The 20,215-nt window shown below is 42.1% G+C and overlaps 2 protein-coding genes across 3 annotated transcripts; both read left to right on the forward strand.

Moving 5' to 3' along the window:
* The first annotated feature begins 3,007 nt into the window (after nucleotides 1–3,007).
* Nucleotides 3,008–15,476, forward strand: col6a2 (collagen, type VI, alpha 2). 2 transcript variants are annotated; one of them, XM_026314524.1, is made up of 32 exons: nucleotides 3,009–3,210; nucleotides 4,895–4,986; nucleotides 5,121–5,221; nucleotides 5,341–5,484; nucleotides 6,407–6,766; nucleotides 6,851–6,871; nucleotides 6,960–7,025; nucleotides 7,108–7,206; nucleotides 7,324–7,350; nucleotides 7,527–7,553; nucleotides 7,645–7,689; nucleotides 7,869–7,922; nucleotides 8,006–8,068; nucleotides 8,155–8,217; nucleotides 8,296–8,349; nucleotides 8,450–8,485; nucleotides 8,577–8,639; nucleotides 8,768–8,830; nucleotides 8,932–8,994; nucleotides 9,072–9,134; nucleotides 9,217–9,267; nucleotides 9,360–9,458; nucleotides 9,544–9,606; nucleotides 9,695–9,730; nucleotides 9,828–9,873; nucleotides 9,952–10,104; nucleotides 10,208–10,302; nucleotides 11,141–11,322; nucleotides 11,418–11,614; nucleotides 11,708–11,746; nucleotides 13,655–13,989; nucleotides 14,498–15,476. In XM_026314524.1, the coding sequence occupies exons 2-32, from the start codon at nucleotides 4,911–4,913 to the stop codon at nucleotides 14,765–14,767; spliced, it is 3,054 nt and encodes a 1,017-aa protein (XP_026170309.1). In that variant the 5' UTR covers nucleotides 3,009–3,210; nucleotides 4,895–4,910; the 3' UTR covers nucleotides 14,768–15,476. The 2 variants fall into 2 exon arrangements, with proteins under 2 accessions (XP_026170310.1, XP_026170309.1); XM_026314525.2 differs by lacking the exons at nucleotides 13,655–13,989; nucleotides 14,498–15,476 and adding an exon at nucleotides 12,345–13,120 and having other exon boundaries at nucleotides 3,008–3,210.
* Nucleotides 15,477–15,661: 185 nt separating this feature from the next.
* LOC113134930 (D-threo-3-hydroxyaspartate dehydratase) lies at nucleotides 15,662–19,781 on the forward strand. The gene is made up of 11 exons (XM_026314527.2): nucleotides 15,662–16,184; nucleotides 16,715–16,870; nucleotides 17,252–17,381; nucleotides 17,596–17,746; nucleotides 17,823–18,003; nucleotides 18,347–18,465; nucleotides 18,612–18,738; nucleotides 18,969–19,031; nucleotides 19,114–19,219; nucleotides 19,321–19,468; nucleotides 19,571–19,781. Exons 2-10 carry the CDS (start codon nucleotides 16,725–16,727, stop codon nucleotides 19,408–19,410), a joined length of 1,113 nt encoding a protein of 370 aa, XP_026170312.1. The 5' UTR covers nucleotides 15,662–16,184; nucleotides 16,715–16,724; the 3' UTR covers nucleotides 19,411–19,468; nucleotides 19,571–19,781.
* Nucleotides 19,782–20,215: the final 434 nt, after the last annotated feature.

The following is a 20,215-nucleotide window of genomic DNA, read 5'->3' on the forward strand; positions in this document are numbered from 1 at the left end:
TGGTCTCAGCAATGTGCTTAAAATCTCAACTACTCATCAAGATGTAAAGATGAGATGATTAAATGAAAAGCAGAATTTCCCTTTGACTGAGCTATAATTCTATGTCACGTTTGGGTGCAGCAAAGTGACAGGGGAATAGACAGACAACATTAAACACAAGTACCAAGTCAAACCCACTGTGTCAGCAAGTATTTGTCTGCTGTGGTCCCACCGAGCAATGCACTGAATATCTGCCAGCTCCAGGGCTGTTGTGCAGCAGCTGAACATAACCTTTGACCTCTGTGATGAAGAAAGACAATAGAGGAAAAAAAATCCTCCTTCAGGGGTCAAGAGTGTATCGCTTCAAACATCTTTTTGTTGTACTTTGTTCTTTACTAGTGGATGTGTTAGAAAGAATCATACATAGACAAGTAATTGTTAAATTCTTTTCCTCTGTATTGCTTAACAATATGCACATGTTTTATATTAAATGTTCACGCTGGAACTGTTGTACTCTGAGTTATTTTCCTCCTTTTTTCCTGTGGTTCTGATTTTGAGCCACTGTTTTCATCTTGGCTGTGCATATGCATGTGTGTGTGTGTGTGTGTGTGTGTGTGTGTGTGTCATTCTTTAAAGTCTAGAGCCAAAGCTGCACTTATCAGAGGATTCCACACAGCTCCCGATTTTGCGTTTGCTTGAGCATGTACTGGCATGGGTGTGTCCACTTGCACGGTGATATATACTTCTGTGCACCCTTTACAGCATGTGAGCACGTCACTGGGTGTTCATGTGAGTTTGCATATGGGGACTATTCCTCAGAAATTTGTCTTGGCACCTCTGTAGTTTTTCTGAAACCCAATTTCCTCTGTTTTTTTGAAGCCTCAGAGACGGGACCTCTCACTGCATCTTATTCTCCAACTCAGCAAAACATTTCCACTGAAATTCACTGGTAGTGCAGCTTAATACATGGACTTGGCTGTGTGTGTATCATGTACACAATTGTGTGTGTGTGTGTGTGTGTGTGTGTGTTGATGCACCGTGGTAATGATTCCCAGCTGCCTTGTCTGAACAAAGAGCACATCTGGAGAAAAGGCGAGAAAAAGATTTCCAAAAAAAAGCAAAAAGCAAAGAGGAGAGAGGGAAGTAAATGTTAGCTTATCATAAGTTTAGTGTAATATCATGTTTATTTGTTCTTAAATTTAGCATTTTGGATTCAGAAGCTGCGCTGAAGAACATCTGGAAAAAGTATATCACTCCCATGCATACACAGTCACAGAGATTAGCAGCCTTGTAAATAACCTTTAGTCTTCTGTTTTGCTTATTGGAGCAAGCTGCACGCACAGCATGTATATGCATGTGCAATCTGACTGCATGTATGTGAGTCTGCATTAACGTGCATATGTTTGATTTGCTTCTATATTTTATATTGTCACCCTACGTGTGTTTTTCTGTTTGCTAATCAAGTGAACCAAGTCTTTCTTTGGTGTAAGAGAAAAGTAGCAGCGATGTTCACAAAGCTGAACTGTTTATGACTCTGGAACTGATTATGCAGAAATCCCCCCAGACTCAAACACTCTCTCAGTTCATGTGAAGGAAATAAAGAAAAAAATTAAAGTGTGTGTGTGTGTGTGTTTGTATGTGTGTGTGGGAAAAGACAGAACTAAAGAGGGAGTCTCTGGTTTACTCTTATTTGGGAGGGCGGTCATTCCTATTCTATGAGTCACAGTTTTAAGAGAGACCAGAACACCATCAACCCAGCCTCCCCAACTCTCCATCACTGGAGCGCGTGCACACACACACACACACACACACACACACACACACACACACACACACACACACACACACACACACACATTACTCCATTGCTCTCCTCTTCTCTTTTTAAGGAAAAACTCTTCTCTGGCCAAGACAGAAGAGGAGCTTCACAGTAATAACTCTGGTCAACAGCTGGCCTCCTCCGCCTCCTCCTCTTCTTTTCTCTCTCACCCTCTCTCCTTAGCCTCAACAAAATGCTCACTGTCGTCTCACCCCCAGCCACCTCCACAATGGTAATAAATGACTATACCATCCATACCGAAGCTAAATAAGATGCATGAGAAGCTACCATTTTGAAATATGTTTGTGTAAGTCCATTTAATTCTCTACAGGTGTACCAAGAATGTAGAACTTTAGTTAAATTTAGTGCAAAAACTTCTAAATGCACCTCTGACATGCTGCAGGGTTTGCTTTGCTTTCTGTTTAGTTTCTGGCCATTCACAACAGCATCTTCCAAACCCAAATGACATTTTCATCTCCTCCTTCAAGCTGTATGTCATGTAACGGATGTGGACTTGAATATAAAAGCCCCCTGTGTTCTGGACTGGATAACACATTAGTGGCAATGTGACCAGTTAATGCACTGGCAGCTTTGCAGGCCGCAGCAGAAAATCCAAGCAGAACAGGGCCCTCGACATGCAGTGTCACAGCTGAAATGATAGAAAACATGCTTTACATTAAGTGTAAATGTAAGTGCAGATGTGTGCTGACACTGTAAATCGTCTGAAGGGGAGACCTCCCACCATGTCCACAAACACTTATACACATAAAAACAGGCGAATGGACGGCTGAAGCACCTATTTGCATGTAAACATGGTGAGCAGACTCATGTCAGTGTTTACACCGAGAGTAAACTCCTCTCACTAGGCTGCTAATTGCAACCAGACCACCAGACACAAGTGAGGCTGGTGTGTGTGTGTATGCATGTCTGCATGTGTGTGTGTGTGTGTGTTAATAATGAGTGGGGGGTATCATGTTCTATTTCAGTGTGTCTCATCATATAATCTAACTCTTTGAAACTTCTGTCTCTTGCTGCTATACGGACATTACATTATACGCTCCATTTTATTGGTGCAGGGGCAGTAATACTTGTACAATCGCCTACATGTACACGCGCCCGCGCACACACGTGTTCCTGCGGAGCCACGGCGCCTCCAAGCGGACAGCAGAGGGCACTAGGGTGCGCACAGGAGGAGGGATCAGAGCTTGCTTCTGGGGCTGGACCGGGACAGGAGAGCGGACGAACGGCTCTTCTGCGGAAAGTTAACGCGCACCCAGGGCTTTATTTTCCATTTCTTCTTCCCGTATCCAAACTTTTTTTTTTTTGTCGGGGTTCCGTCTTGCTGAAATGAGGAGATAATCTAGAGAGGATCCGCAGCTCACGAAGTTTTGAAATTGTTGGGAAGAGTTCGGGTAAGATGCACTTTTACGCGCAACAATGTTCCATGCTCTCCCTTTGCCTTTCTCCCCCTTTACGCTTTGTGTCTCTGTCCGTCTTTCTTTGTCACTTTGTCACTTCTTTGTCACTTTTCATCAACTTCACCCTCATTAACTGAAATGCTGGTGATTTTTCGGCCAAACCACATTTCTGCAAACTCTAGATAGCCTACACAGCACTGAAATCTACAAACTACCTGCGTATGGAAAATGAAATAGGCGTAAATAGAAAGGACATGAGCTACATCAGCAGTGCTTTAAAGCTGCACACTACCTGTGCAGTGATGAAAATGTATGACGACCCCGTCTCAGTTTCCTGGCCTGTCCAGGAGGAGACGAGTGGGAACATCTGCAGGAGCAGCTCCTCTGTCTGCGGATTACAGCTGTGCGTCCGCTGGAGGGAGCCACAGCGCGTGGAATTCAATTTGTTAAAAACAAATGGAAAACAAGTGGGCAAAAAATTGAATGAACTAAAAGGCGACGTTTAGTAATATAAATGTGGTTTGAAATGTAATGTAAAGCTTATTAACTTTGTGTATTCCTCATAAAGAGATTATTTGCAGAGGAACAGATTGCTGTGGTGAGAGTCAGTCAGCTGAGGCAGTGGTCACTGTAACACTGCACTTTGTGGGCATGTTGCTTGTGGTGTCAGACACTAACATCAGGATGTGAAGGTAGTCAACCTCCCTCCACAGGCCTGATCCTATGAAGCCAGCAGTTTGTTGGTGTGTGGTAATATAATGAATTGTAAAATGATTATGGATTATATACCGCTCTAATGATAAATACTATAAGACAGGTTATACATTATTAGTTGTCTGGTCAAAATTTGGACAGTATATTTGCCTGTTGTGACTGTGATTAACCAAATTATGGACATGGGTCAGTGCACCAAGGCCCTCTGATGGACCAGTCCAGCAATGGCAGCCTGCAAACCCAGGCTCACTTTGAGGGACGGGAAATCATGTGGAGGGCAGCACACTAAGGCCTTGTGGGAGCTTGTGGTTTAAAACCAAAATGTGAAGTTTACTTTGTTCAATCAGCAGCCTGCTCTCTGCTGCCAAATCCAACCAGAATCTGTTCCTTTGTGTCGTTTTCCAAAGTAATATTTATATAATTTGTTTCATGCCTTAAAAGGCGAATTAGTTCCGTTTTTCAGCCTTGGACTTGCACCTTGTATTTTGTCAAACAGAGGAGCCATCACATACCCAGGGCTGAACAGATTGAACTGATCTGACTGAATACATACATGCATCCAGTTTTCTACATGAATAATGTCTGTCTATGTTGACGTCACCTATTTTAGCTGCTGTCGTTTCCTTTTCAGCGTGAAACAAAAAACACGAGCCTTGTTTGACTCATATGATGGTTTCAAGCCTCTTATGTAACGCTGTGGCAGCCATTTTGTTCCCTTGGAAACAGTCACTAGACATTTGCTCATATAATCTAAATGAGAAAATTTCTTACTTTGGATTCACTTTGGCAATCAAATCAGCTACATTCCTGCATTAACACAGCAGGTCAAAGCTTAGGCTTTACATTTTTCATATATTTCCTCTTGTCTTTACATGCTTTATCCTATTAGGATTTTCATGAGTTTAATTTTGATAGAAAAAAAAATTGTTGGCTAAGATGTGTGACTTGTGTCTTTATGCGTCAGACGGGAGAAGAGGAAGATGTTGGGATTAGAGGTCACCCTGCTCTGTCTTCTTTTTGGAGCCCTCACTCATGGCCAATCACCATCATGTGCCAGTGAGTTACATGAAACCGTATCCTTATTGCTTTGAAGTTGCAATCACATCTTGCTAATATGTTACTACGTTTTATCTTTTTGATTCAAATGCCTTTCAGGTTTAAAGTTTTTGTATTTGCTGTGTTTCCTCCAGAGAAGAATGACTGTCCTATAGACGTGTACTTCACCATAGACACATCTGAGACCATTGCCCTGCAGGAGCCGCCCCCTGGATCACTAGTGGAGAGCATCAAGGTTGCTCCAGTTTATCTGTAATTTTATTGCTGGAACTTGAACACATAATAGTCCCATTTTATGTGATCATCTTTTTTACTGACCAAATTGGCTGCATTTATCATGTCTTTTTGTTGTAGTTATTCACCGAGGAGTTTGTACAGCGTTTGGAGGATGCTGAATTTAGAGGTGCTGTGCAGATCACCTGGAACGTCGGTGGACTGCACTTCTCTCAGGAACAAGAGATCTTCAGCAGCATAGGACCCAAGAGCAATTTCCTCACGGTGGGTGATACACAATCACACACACATATACGTGTGTGACTTTCTGAGCCTGTTTAATGGACACAAAAGAAAGACTCAACGGCACAAAAGCAGAAAGCGAAATCTCTGTATGTAGTTCAGCAAAGGAATGTGCATTAACAACACATGCATGTAGTATAAAACAGGTGCAAGGTAAGGTCAGGATCAGGTGAATGCAATGTGGGAAACAGGCAGAAGAGTAGTCTAGCTAGAGTATAAAGACTGGTGAGAAATGTACTGGTGAGAGAGGGCATGTATACACAGGGTTAACTGCAGGGCAAGAGAGGCATCCTCTGAAATCACAGGGCGTGATAATGATTGACAACAATAATGCACATTGCCAAAGACAAAGCAAAATGAACAAAAGGTAAAACCAGACCTGTAGTGAGGTAGATGATGGGACTTTGTTTTTTTCCTTGCTGAACATTGCTGCTCAACTGAGTGCAGCAGTGACAACCAGGGCTTGGGGGAAAATCAGCTATGGGCCCCACAACCTAGAAAACATTTGAAACTAAAAAGCTGAAATAGACCATCAGTCAGTTAGCTGGCTACTGCCATGAAGACTGGAAATGGGGACACTAACTTTCCTGCAATTGTACATGTTTTCGATCTGACAACGTCTACCTGCCAAGAATGCACGCCACAGAGCCTGCAATAAAAATGTTGTTTTTGCACTTTGTTTTTGCTGAATCAGTTGTGAGCTTTAGTTGTGCTGGAAGGCAAAATTTGTTCCCTCAGGACAGAGATTCAAACTGGCTGTAGTCTTTCAGCTTTTGGACTTTAACTTTACATTTATACATACATCTAATCAATGACTTTACTCCTGTCTGATACATTTCGTGTGTAATAACATAACTTTAATCCAGGCGTGATTACAGTATGTCACATCTGTCACTGTTTACAGGGTGTCAGAAATATCCGGTATCTGGGTAAGGGTACCTACATCGACTGCGCCCTTGCCAACATGACACAGGAGATGTTGCGATCACCCTCACAAAGGGCCCTCCGATTTGCTGTGGTCATCACTGATGGCCACGTGACTGGAAACCCGTGCGGGGGCATCAAGGTGGCAGCAGAGAAGGCTCGTGATGAGCACATTCGGATATTTGCTGTTGCGGCATCCAAAAACATTGAAGAGACAGGCTTGAGGGAGATCGCCAACTCTCCGTCAACAGTCTACAGAAGGGACTTCATGGCTGTGGATCTGAGCCAGGGTAAAGCCACCATACAGAAGGAGGCCATAGACCGCATGATCAGCACAATGGTAGCACACAGGCACACACACAAAGACATGTAAAACGTGATTGTTGACTATTCTGCTCACACCTTGTTTATTTTGTCTTCACAGAAACATTTGGCCTACTTAGAGGTAAGACAAACTAACAATCAGAATTTTAAAAATTGGTGTTTCAGTCTGTATCTTTGCTGATTTTATCTTCATTTCCTGTATAACACAGTGCTACAATGTGACCTGTCTGAAGACACCGGGGCCTCTTGGTCCAAAAGGTTACAGAGGACAAAAAGTGAGCTTCAAATACATACGTTTAGAGAATTTTCACCGTAATCACTTTCATCCTCACTAACATTTTCTCCTTTTTATTGTAGGGGGCTAAAGGAGACCATGGCGAACCAGGTCAGAAAGGAGAAAGAGGTCGCCAAGGAGACCCTGGTATTGAGGGTCCCATCGGTCAGCCTGGTATCAAAGTAAGACACCAGATTTCCACCAACCCATTACATCATTTCAGTTTGAGACACTCATTTTATATGTGATTATTATTGTTTCAAATAACTTTTTTCTTTTTTCATATTTTTTCTCTGTAGGGAGAACCAGGCTTTAAAGGAGACAAGGTAAGTCATTAGTTGCCTTTTGTTTCAAATTCATCAATGCATGACTTAAATTGTGAATTACTCGGTTCATGGATGAATCAAATGAAATGGTGATGATGTATGAATCAGTTAATGAACAGGCATTCCTTGTACATGAAATGAAAATGAAATGATGTTAATATTCTGCCCGCCCACAGGGAGAGATAGGAGCCCAGGGGAAGAAGGTAGGTCTTTATTTCTGTTTAAAATTTTTCATTGAGCGTGGTCTGCCAATTCACCCTTCCTCCACTAATTGTCTCTTTTTGTTGTTATTAGGGTGTGGCTGGCATCCCAGGCCGCAACGGGACTGATGGACAGAAGGTAGGCATTTTGAGGACCATTTTTTATGTCCAGTTTAGGAAACAAAATGTCACCTACAACAATTACTAAAGCTGATCATATTCTAAAAATTTAAAATAGGATATGTGTACTTTTTAGTGTAGCTCTAAATTTGGATTTTTAGACCTATTTATAATGCAATTTTTTCTTCTTCTTTTTAGGGAAAAATTGGACGGATCGGTGCTCCCGGCTGCAAAGGAGACCCAGGCGACAGAGTATGACATAGAGCATGATTATAGGTACAGTCGTATTGTGTTGTGTTATGGCCTATTTATGATGTGTGCTTGATGGTTTGCAGGGTCCTGATGGTCACCCTGGAGATGTCGGTGAACGTGGTCCTCCTGGAACTGATGGAGAGAAGGTAAATGGTCTTGTCTCCACTGAAAGTACAAAACATCATCCATCTGATTTGACATTAAATTCTGCCTGATTGTGTCTTATTTTCAGGGAGATCCTGGACGCCCTGGAAGAGCTGGTCCCACTGGCCCCTCTGGAGTGGCTGGACCAAAGGTACACTGGAACACTGGAACAGTGTGGGACAGAGTAGTCCAGAGGTCAAAAAGCTAATGTCTGATGTTGCTTCCATAGGGAGAGAGGGGAAGTCCCGGAACACCAGGCGTCCCTGGGCAGAAAGGAAATGCAGTAAGACTCAGTTTATCACCACAGGCTGAGCACACTCTCAGAAAATCAACATACTTGCTCACATGCATCAAGTGGCTCACCAGTGTGTTGTGTTTCGTAGGGAACCCCTGGAGCTCCGGGAGCCAGAGGAGAACCTGTAAGAATGACCAGTTCACTAATAGCCACTTCCCCTGTCTTCTTCCATCTATGTGTTGCCTGATGGTTTTCTAATGGTTCTTCTGTTCTAGGGGAGAAGAGGAGACTATGGGCCAAAGGGTACTGATGGGCCTGATGGAGGTAGTGGAGAAAAGGTATGAGTTCAAATACAGAGTTGCACAAATGTGAAATATTACATTTTACACACACTCAAAGTCATTGTTTTATTGAGATACAATACTGCACCACTGGGAGGCTCAGTAGTGATTACCATATGTTTTAGGGTGAAATGGGGTCAGAGGGCCCGAGAGGACTTGCGGGTGAATCAGGAAACAAAGGAACAAAGGTAAGAAGACTGAATATGTTCATATAAGCATCATAAACTCTTTAACTCTTTAATCCATCCCCATTTGCTGCACTTGTCATCAAATTTCTCTACTCTTAAAGGGAGACAATGGCTTACCAGGACCCAGGGGACCACCAGGGGCAACAGGAGAGCCTGGGAGAAATGTAGGTTACAGCTCAAACCTGGGCATTATATTAAAATGTGCTGTATCTAGCTTGTTTTAACAGTGCCTGTATTACAGGGTACCAGAGGCGACCCTGGTGATGCTGGTCCAAGAGGCGAACCCGGACAGCCTGGACCAAAGGTGAGTATCTGCCTGTGTGTTTGGTAGCATCTTCCCTGGATTATGTTCTCTTTGTCATGAGTCTTCTTTTGTCTCTGTACAGGGAGACCCTGGAAGACCTGGTTTTAACTATCCTGGATCAAGAGGACCATCGGTAATGTACAGATTCATTTAATCTTCTTTTCAGCTAGTAGATAGCTGCCATGACACACTTACCTGCCACACATCGTCTCTGCTGTTCTGCAGGGTGAGAGAGGAGAGAAAGGTAACCGCGGACCTCGTGGCAGCCGGGGAGACTGTGGTCAAAAGGGAGAGCCTGGAATTAAAGGAACTCCTGGAGAACCAGTAAGTAACTGTAGGTGGATGTTGGCTGTCACTTGAAGCAAAAATGTATGTGTAGTTACATACATGATTCTTTGCTTTTCACCAGGGTGAGCCAGGGTCTCAGGGTGAACCTGGCCCAAGAGGGCCCAGAGGAGAGAATGGGCGTGATGTACGTACACCATTAACTGCTGTCAATCTTAAATTAAACAAAAAGCTGAGAGGCAGGATTTGATTTTATGTATACTCTTCTTTTACAGGGAGATCCAGGTCCTGAGGGAGATCCCGGCCTCACTGTAAGAATATCTCATCTTGTGTTTCATCACTTGCACATCAACAGAAAGGCACAGCAGACGTGGTGGATACTATAATATGGTTTTTCTCTTTATGTAGGAATGTGATGTCATGAACTACATCAGGGAGACCTGTGGCTGCTGTGGTGAGTTTATCTACTACTTCATAGCCCTTCATGATCTGAACACAGTCAAATCGTTACATTCTGGGTTTTTGTCTGCAGACTGCGAGAAACGCTGCGGAGCCCTGGATATTGTGTTTGTGATTGACAGCTCAGAATCAGTGGGTCTCACCAACTTCACACTGGAGAAGAACTTTGTCATCAACACCATCAACAGACTGGGATCTCTTGCCAAAGACCCCAAATCAGAGACAGGTGAAGATGCACACGTCCCCTTACTCCTGTCTGATCAGTCTGTGCAGAGTTTGAAATGGCTGTCAGCTTAAGCACGTTTAAACATGGTTGCTGATGTCCTCAGGCACCAGAGTGGGAGTTGTTCAGTACAGTCACAGCGGAACCTTCCAGGCCATCCGGCTTGATGACCCCAAGATCGACTCATTGCCTGCTTTTAAGGTCTCACACACACATGCTGACACAAACACATATGCAAATGGCTCTGAAGTTAATTTTAGGATGTAGCACAGACTGTTCCTTTGTCTTATGTTTCCTAATTAATCAAGTCTAATCCATGACTCTAATATGCTGTCTGCACACATAAAGCAGATGAAGTCAGTTTTATATGTAGAGTACATCATTTATCAGATTACATCACCTAGGGTGTAGTAGAGGATAAACCCTCCTTAAAGAAAACTGCTGATATGGTTTTCTCACTGTCAGTAAACAAAACCAGCAATAATCCGATGCTACTAACCATTATTATGTGGCCAAATCATTATTCATGTCAAAAAACATTAAACACAGTGAGTGACGTTACCTTTTTCTGATAACCATGAGCACTGTATCCTTCAAAAATCATCCTGCTGTTTGACTACCAGAGCATCAAACCACTTACCCAGGTCACAAGTAAATAGTTGTAGTTTTTAAGAAAAACATGGTAAATCTTCACCCAGTAAACACAGTAGGTTTGAGGTTTGTGAATACCACAGATAAGGAAAATGCAGAATACTGAGGAAAGGATTATTGTTGACAATAAAAAATAAACAATAAATAAAAAATAGTGTGTTTGTTAAACTCTTCAGGGTTGTTAAGATCTATATTAAATGTAATCATACATTGTATTTTTCTCTTAACTGTTTTGAGGAACTGTTCCTGTTTTTATGAATACATAATACAAGACATCCATTTTGAGTCTAAATGGCTGAGATCACAATAGGAAAGCCTTTGTAAAAAAGGATGAAGTCAGATCATGCACCACTGTGCTCAATCACATGCTGCCTTCTCCACTATCCAGGAAGCAGTGAAGCGTTTGGAGTGGATCGCTGGAGGAACGTGGACTCCATCTGCACTAAAGTATGCCTATGACACCCTGATCAGGGACAGCCACAGGGCCAAAGCCAGAGTCACAGTAGTTGTCATCACTGATGGACGCTTCGACCCCAGAGATGACGACTCCTTGCTCACCTACCTCTGCAGGTGCCTGACAACTGGACTGTATTCAAGATTTATCATCCGCTAAGAACAAAAAAGTCTCATTGCTCATATTTCTGTTAACTGGTGTATGTGAACAGTGATGCCAGTGTTGATGTGAGCGCCATTGGTATTGGAGATATGTTCGACCAGATCGAGGAGAATGAGAGCTTGAAGAGCATCGCCTGTGTGAATGATGGCAGCAACAAGGACAGGGGCAGGGTGCTGGGCATGAGGCGCTTTGCAGACCTGGTGGCTGAGGAATTCATTGACAAGATTGAGACTGTGCTCTGCCCAAGTAAGCTCACACTATGGAAGCACACATTATGTATGTTCGCATAAGAGAAGACGTTTTTGTTTCTCTGATTCTCTGTTCCCTCTTTGTTTTTAGATCCTATTGTCGTATGCCCTGAACTCCCTTGTAAATCAGGTAAGGTTTTGAAAAATTCTGCATCAATTTATTTTCCACACTAGCAAGTTTTTACACACTGCATCAACATTTAGGTCAGGGCTCTCAGTATTATAAGGTGTATGCTTTAAACAGAGTGCTTGTCAATTTGTCAATCAGTGTGAAAATATGTCAGCGCCAGTTTTTCTAACATTCTGGACGATCTGACAAGCCTGTTCATTTAATATGTGGAGGTGGGAAAGTATACAGGATTCACTCAAGCTCTCTCCTCTCATTCATCAGACTTCTCTTTCAGATTTTTACCCATTTCTAGAGTTCATCGCCCCCTTCTCGCCCCTTAGATGATTTATGATGTGACTTTGTACAAATGAGTTTGTTGGAAGTACACTGAAGCCTTAAGCTGTGGTTAAGATTAGATGGGCTGTGGCTCCAGCTGATGTCTGTTGTGTAGTCAAACCTTTTCACTCAACTGTAATTAAATTATGTGGCTACAAAGTCAACAGACAAGACCAGACTTGCACTTTATGCAATGCGCTGTACCTCCAGCATCTTATTTGGCTGTTGACGCGTCGTGTCCGTGGGACTCCGCCCACAATGTTATTCCGCCCACTTGTTGCAGGAGGGGGCGTCACTTCAGGACAAGCCCCTCCTCCATGGAACCTTCTGGCTGAGGAAGGCAGCCTCTCATTGGTTCCCACCTCTTTGGAGGGTGTGGCCAGCCTGCTGAGCGGCCTGAGCGAGCAGCAGTATTCGGTTGGCGTGGCAACCATGGCGTTCGCAGCGCAGAGAGCCAAACTCGCCCATGGAGCAGACAGGCAGCAGTGGACCCAGCTGTTCATCAAGTCCTTCAAATATGTCTATGGGGACATTATGGGAGACCCAGAGAAGGCTATGGCGCTCTGCTAATGCTAATATGCTAACCATGCTACCTCGCCAATATGAATGACAAGGACTAATAAGCTTAGTGCTGGACATAGAATAGATATTTTTGAAGACTGTGGGCATTACTACAGGTACAGTGAACACCTGAGCTGATGCAGTCAAATTGCATGACATTGAAGCTGACCCTGCTATAGGCTTTCAATGTAGCTTTAAGCGTAGTTGTATATGATGGGTCAAAAGTAAAATATTTGGATTCAAGATGTTCCTTCTCCTCATAAAATATTTCTGAATGAATATACACAAAGTGGCACTGTCTCTGAAAAACTTAGCAATATGATACATATCATTTGTTCCACCTTACTGGAGGAACATTTAAATGGAAAGTGAATGTTACCCATTTGTTGGAGGCAGGTTCCTCTGTAGAGCCATTCATGTTGCTCCTCTACAGTGACAACGGCTCCTTGATGAATCCTCATTTCCACTGTGAATCACAAGTTCTCTGAATCATTCCGATGTCTTTTTTTTTTTTTTTTTTTTTTTTTTTTGCTGTTTTGCACATATCTATGGTTACAGCCTTTTTTTAGTATTGCTCTCTGAATGACTCATGTTGGTGTAGAGGCCACTACATGTGGAAAATATCTGGTTTTATACATGTCACACTATGCTGTACTTGAGTCTGACTATGAAGGAACTATTGTATGTAAGACCCGTGATTGGTGCATGTATTTGTGTGCATGTGGCCTGGCTAACAGCAGAATGATTAGTGGAAAATGGCTCTTGAGCAACTTTAATCAAATATTTTTGTATCATCTTAGCTCTGTGACTGCAACTTATTATTTTTAGAGAATAAAACTGTACATCAAACTGAAAGTGCTTTCTTAATGAGGCCATTACTGATCTAAGAAAGTTTGGAAGAAATCACACAGCTAAACTGCAACTAGCATGTATGGACGTACAGCCTATATTTTTCGATGGCTTTGATCTTTGAGCATCTGTGTTGCAGCTGTGTGATTTAACGCTTTATACATCCATGTGTGTGTGTTTCAGAGCCTGCTGTGGCTACCTGTGTTCAGCGGCCAGTGGATGTGGTGTTCCTCTTGGATGGTTCTGAGAGAATGGGACTGGAGAACCACCGCAGGGCCAAAGAGTTCATTGAGAACGTCGCTCTCCGCCTCACCCTGGCCAACGGAGAGTCAGATGAGAGAAATGCCCGCCTGGCTCTGTTGCAGTATGGCGGCCCTGCAGAACAGAGTGTGGTGTTCCAGCTAACACATGATCTTAATGTGATCTCTAATGCACTGGGAGGTGTGTCCTATATGGACTCCTCTTCTGCTCTGGGCAGCGCTATCATCCATGCTGTCGACAATGTGGTGATTTTAAAGGTATAATAAACACACACACGTGTTAGATTTACTGTTTTTTTAATCATCTGCACTATTGCTGTTCAGCATCAGCGGTTCAGTGTCCTTTCTGTTTAAATGACACAGAAACCTAATGTAGTTATATGTATATAAAATGGATGATTTGTGGTTTTCTTGGTGTTACGTGTGAAACTGTTTTTTGGCCAGACACAGTGACTTCTTGGAGTCGCCACTGGCAGGTTGGCAATGTCACTGTGACAGCAAGACTCCAAGAAATTACTGCTATCAACCAAGAATAAGTCTAGTACATAACACCCAGTGCACAGTGCAACTATTTCATTATTGCGCAAACAGACATTAACAGCGACAATTTGTGAATGCCGTGTCATCATGCACTCTGTCTTTATGTTAAGCCACAGATATAAGAGTGGTAATGATCTTTTCAGTCCATAACTCTTGGCAAGAAAATGAATATATGTTTTCTAGACATACTGAACTGATCCTTTACCTTTATGTGTTGTGTTTGTAGAGTGGAGCACGCAAGGCTCGTCGCAACGCTGAGGTGGCCTTTGTGTTCATCACTGATGGCATCACGGCCACCGAGCAGCTGGATGAGGCCATAACTGCCATGAGACGAGTAGAAGGTGTTCCCACGGTGATCGCCATGGGAACTGACACAGATGAAGAGGTGCTGCAAAAGATCTCGCTAGGAGACATGTCGGCCATCTTTAGAGGAAATGACTACAGTGTGCTGAACAAACCCGCATTCTTTGAGCGCTTTATCCGCTGGATATGCTAGTGAGGAACTGTAACACCATAGAGTTAGAACTATAGAATGAATGAAAACTCTGCAATGTACAACACACACAGAGGCCAACGGCACCTCTGTGATCATTATCATTATGAATAATGGATGTAAGCACTGAGACGACTACGTATCCTGTTTTTTGGGTCAAGATTAAATTACCAGCACATGCAGAAATACACACATAGGCATACAGTATTATTTGCCACTTGGTTGTTCTATTTGTTCTAAATCTATGGTCAGCACTTCCAACCAAAGACGGTCAGAGGTATCTAAGAAGAGAGCTGTTTGGTTATTGAATGTGTACGAAACAAATTTGTAGGCTTTATTTTGTTTTTATTTTGTATTGATTTTCAGTTTACAGAAATCGTTTCTCTCTCTGTCTCTTTTCACAAAGTCACATTATTCACATTAATGGTGCTAAAGTAGAAAAAGGGAGAAAAGCAACTTTTTTATACCATTTTATGCTGTAATTAGTCTATTCATGGGATAAAAACGTGTATACATGTTCTCCAGGGAAACAAAATCACATATCAGTGTCCCACAGTCAGCCACCTAAGAATCACACACATATACACACACACACACACACACACACACACACACACACAAGTGGCCCATACTCTGACAAACATAAAAAAAACCATAGCCTGTCTGTCTACATGAAGTCCAAATAAAGTATGGTGTGGTGCCCCCAAAACTATCTTTTGTGTTTGCAACAGTAAAGACTGTAGGCTAAATACTGTGTTATGTGTTCATATGTGATTGTGCATCATTATGAAAATCACAGTAACTTACTTACTTACAACATAATGGCCATCAAATTTGATTTTAGTAAGGAAAAGAACAGAAAACATGCAAACTACAAACACCTACAGTATAATACATCTTCCGCTGCTGGAATATAATATTTAGCTAACACCACTCCATATTAAAAAATAGTTTTCTTCCAAAATACTTTGATCCCCTAAAAAGGGAGAGGAGAAGGGAGGAGAGCCACACATTCCAAAGTAGGATGGATGTCGTCCCTTGCTATCAGACAAGGTTTCCCCAGAAAGGTGGTGTCTATAGAGAGACCTCATAATATCTTTAAATATATTTTATATTTATATTACTAGCTAAAGTCAAGAGGTCGTTCAGGAGGCTGGGGACATTTAAGAAATGGCCCACAGCTACAGCAGCTGCAGGGACATATTTAACTCCTGCTCTGACAAAAATGGAAATGATCAGTGCGGTCTCCAACACAGACCAGCACAATCAGTGAAAGTATCCCCCTTTTCATTTCCTCATGCTGCTTTAACTACAATTTGTCGGCATCCAATGAATTAACACCCGCATCTGGAGGTTTGAACACTCACGGACACCGTAGGAGTAACGACCAGGTCATCCAGGCACAAGGAACTCGACAATCGTAAGTTATCTGCAATTATAAAAAATAGCTCTATCGATAATCAAGTAGCTAATATTCGTTGGTATAGGCTATATTGAACCTGTACGGTAAAGGGGTAAAACAATTTACAGCATTTAAAACCTGGTCTATCAATTTGCGAACGGCTTTGTGTGTGCCTCTATAGGTTTTCTTCGGTTACTTATTTGGTTAATAATTACTTTATGTCGTTTAAAGTTTTTTTATTGTTAAATGGAAAGGTTTAAATAAAAAAAAACCCTTTAAAAACCATTTTAAAGAAAAACGTTCAAAGTTCAAAGGTCTCTACAATACGTATTGCAAAACTAGAAACATGCAAAAGGTACTGTTGTACCTTTATGTACTGTTTTCTGTATTATTTACTGTACTGTAGTGTGTTTATCACTTTATCTGTGTATACAGTATTTGTAAGAACAGTGTCACTGTGCGGATATAATGTGAGTTGAAGCCAGTCATGCACAAAAATGTAATTGCATGAGAAATGTGTTGAGTGTGTGAGTGTGTGTTTGTTCCAGTGCTGCCATTATGGAGGGCCAGCCACTCTCAGCACTGTCTACTCCTGCTCTGGTGGTGGATGTGGACAAAGTGAAGAGAAACGCCGAGAGAATGATCCAATACTGTCAGAAACTGGGAGTCCAGCTTCGTCCACACATGAAAACCCATAAAACCCTGTATGCATTTACACTCACACAGACTTGTTTTTATACCTCACTGGGATGTTACACTGACACATTTCTTGGGGACCTTCCTAAACCTTAACTATAACCACTACCTGCCTAACCCTACCCTTAGAAAAAGTAGATGGATGTATACTGTATCTATGAGATGGACAGGACAGCAATCAATTTCAATGATGGGTAACCCTTAAACCAAGTCATCCTTTTAAAATTCAGTGATTTACATGGTGGCAACCTGGCTTTGGTTCTCACAAGTCACTGGATAAACAGGTTTCACTCATCACAATGTAGAAAAACATGTGCACATAATTTTATCAAATACGTTCGCTATTTGTGGGGGATACTGACATGATCTATACATCTGGGCATATGTAGTGAGTGTGCTGACATAATGACTGGTGGATCACGGAGGTGCATTGTGGTGTCCACACTGGCGGAGGCCTGTTTCTATGCCGACCATGGATTTGATGACATCCTCTATGCGTACTCTCTTCCCTTTGATAAGGTTCTCCTAACACAAACACTAAAAAATGAACTTGATATAAGTGACTGGATCATGTGATTATTAAAACAATTATAGATTCATTTTCTAGAAAATCAGTTATTTTTAGATCAACCTACTAAACAATGCATTTAAGATTACTTGGGCATCATTTTTATTTTTCTGTGACAACTATACCTCAATTACCAGTCACACTAGTTTATGTCTGTTTGTCAAGGTGGAGCGTTGTGCAGCCCTGTCAGAGAGGCTGGATCTCTTCCAAGTTTTATTGGATCATCCTGATGCTCTGGTGCAGCTCAAAAAGCGACCACTCAAAGAAGGTCGTCTGTGGCACGTCTGGCTGAAACTTGACTGTGGCAATGGGAGAGGTAAAGAGGCAGGGAACCCACTAAACAGCTGATGGTCATCTTCTGAGTTGATTCTAATGTCTGCTCTTTGCTATAGCTGGTGTCCTGCACTCAGAACCAGAGGCACTCAGATTGGCTCAAGCCATCAGCGAGGCAGCGGGTGTGGAGCTGACAGGAGTGTACGTCCACTGTGGGAACACCTATAACTGCAGGGGAGTGGAGCAAATACAGGCTGTTGCCCAGGAAACCACCAGCCTAACTCTGCAGTTCATGGAGAAGTAAGACAAAAGTAAAAAAGTGCAAGTCTCGGGAGAGTAAATATTGGACTTGCATTCACTGAGGGGATATAAACTGAGTGCTAATGTTCTTTTGTGTTTTAATGTGTAATTAGGTAACTGTTAGTTAACATGTTCAAAATATCAGCTACACAGTTTGTCAGTGGTGTGTTTACAGCCTTCCCCAAGTGGAGTAAAATTTAGTTCATGCAGGTTTAAGATGTAGTGGTTTATTGACAGTTACTGGCCTCAACACACTTGCAAGAAAATAAGATTTTAAATTTATGTGTAATTGAATCCTGTAGTGACCTGATCAAAATGGAACTTTTTTGGGTTTGTTTTCTAGGCTGAAGTGTGTAGGCATCACCTGTAAGTCCAGTATCGGGTCCACCCCTTCCTGCAGTCACCCAGTCCCAGACATGGCAAAGCTCAGTGAGGTGCATCCTGGAAACTATGCCTTTTATGGTGTGTTGATGGATGGAGGTGTAGTTGTATCAGTGTACCAGTTTGTTAACGTAGGAAATTAGCTTCATATCACACAAAAAACTTAAGTCCTTTAGAGTCACCAAAGAGCAGTGATGATTTTTTGAAGTGTTTTCTGTGTGTCGCAGATGTGCAGCAGTCTGTGATCGGCTCGTGCAGTCTGGAAGATGTGGCTGCGCGGGTTTTGACAAGAGTCATCGGACACTGTCCACACAGGAACCAGCTCCTGATTGACTGCGGGTGGAGTGGAATCAGGTACCTTCATCAGTATTGTTTAAACTGTTTTGTATTTGCAGGGTGGACAAATAAACTGCTCATCATCATAGGCTGACAAAAGACACTTTTGTGAGAGTCTGTGGTATCCATAATGACTGGATCAAATACATTATCCACCTTTTCATGCACTGCTGCAACAATAGTTAGCTCTGTATTGGTAGAACATGTGATTTAAACTTGGCCCTGACATAACGCTTCATTCCTCTCAGCCTGGATGGAGCTGGAAAACTTCCCACTGGATATGCTGTGATTGAAGGACACCCAAACCTCAAGTAATGCTTCCTACTCTCTCCTATAATCTCAATTCTGAACTTAAGTTTGGCTGAGGTTCTGATGAGCGGTGTTTCCCTCCAGGTTATTATCTATGACCCAGGAGCATGGTAGAGTGGAGCCCCTCTCAGGAGTGCTGGACTACAGCAAATTCCCCCTGGGCTCTCTGCTCACCCTGCTCCCCTACCACGTCAGTACTGTATAATGTGGAGTTAAGCTTACTGATATTTCTGTGTTATTGTGTCACTCTATTCTGACCTCTTATCGCACTCTCTCTGTTGATTTCTGAAGTCTTGTGCGACAGCGATGATGCATCCTGTGTACCATATCCATTCTGAGGGCCGTCTGCTGGGGAAGTGGACACCCACTCGTGGGTGGTGAACAGCTGTTGAATTGTTCACCTACACACGAGCTTGTCAGGATATCTAATTAAACCTTGGTAGGACTTTCTAAGAACAACTCATATAACCTGTAGTTTAGCTCATAAACTGTCAATGATTGAAGAATATTTACTGTACATCTTCTCTCCTTTTCTCTCCAGGGCAAACGACAGATACCAATAGTAGAAAATCATTCCACATTAAGTGTAGACATATTCCAAAAATACTATAGAAATAACAAGTATGTTTTGCAAACCTATTCCCACAATGTTTTATCTGAAGTGACATAGGAAAAAAGAAATGAAATTCACACCCAAATGAATATAATTTTTTTTTGTAATAAATAAAGAGATAATAAAGCAGATTTAGGAACGTGTTGTCTCTTCGTTGTTTCCACTGTGTGTGCAACGTATACCACTGGGCTGACAATGGGATCCAAAGTAATCGTACCTTAAAAGAACCCCTTCTCAGAAATATGGTTTTCTCTTTGTAATTCATTGATTTGTGCTTCATAGTCTGTTGGCAGACATAGTTTTACTTGGACTGTGGCAAAATGTGCTGTAAAATTCATCTAGAGAGACTAATGATAAAGCACTGTATGATAGTTATGTTAGTATATTATCAATGATGATACAGTTTGAACTGCAGTTATTACGACAAACATTGTGTTAACTTAATAAACTTTCTATTGTCCATAATTTCCAATCATTTTCTGTTCATGAGTATTGTGAACTGTCCTAAAACGGAAGTCCTAATAACAATAAAGTAAAATTGGTTATGTTGCATACAGGGAACATACCACTATT

Source organism: Mastacembelus armatus, chromosome 17, assembly GCF_900324485.2.
Source record: "Mastacembelus armatus chromosome 17, fMasArm1.2, whole genome shotgun sequence".
Classification (NCBI taxonomy): Eukaryota; Metazoa; Chordata; class Actinopteri; order Synbranchiformes; family Mastacembelidae; genus Mastacembelus; species Mastacembelus armatus.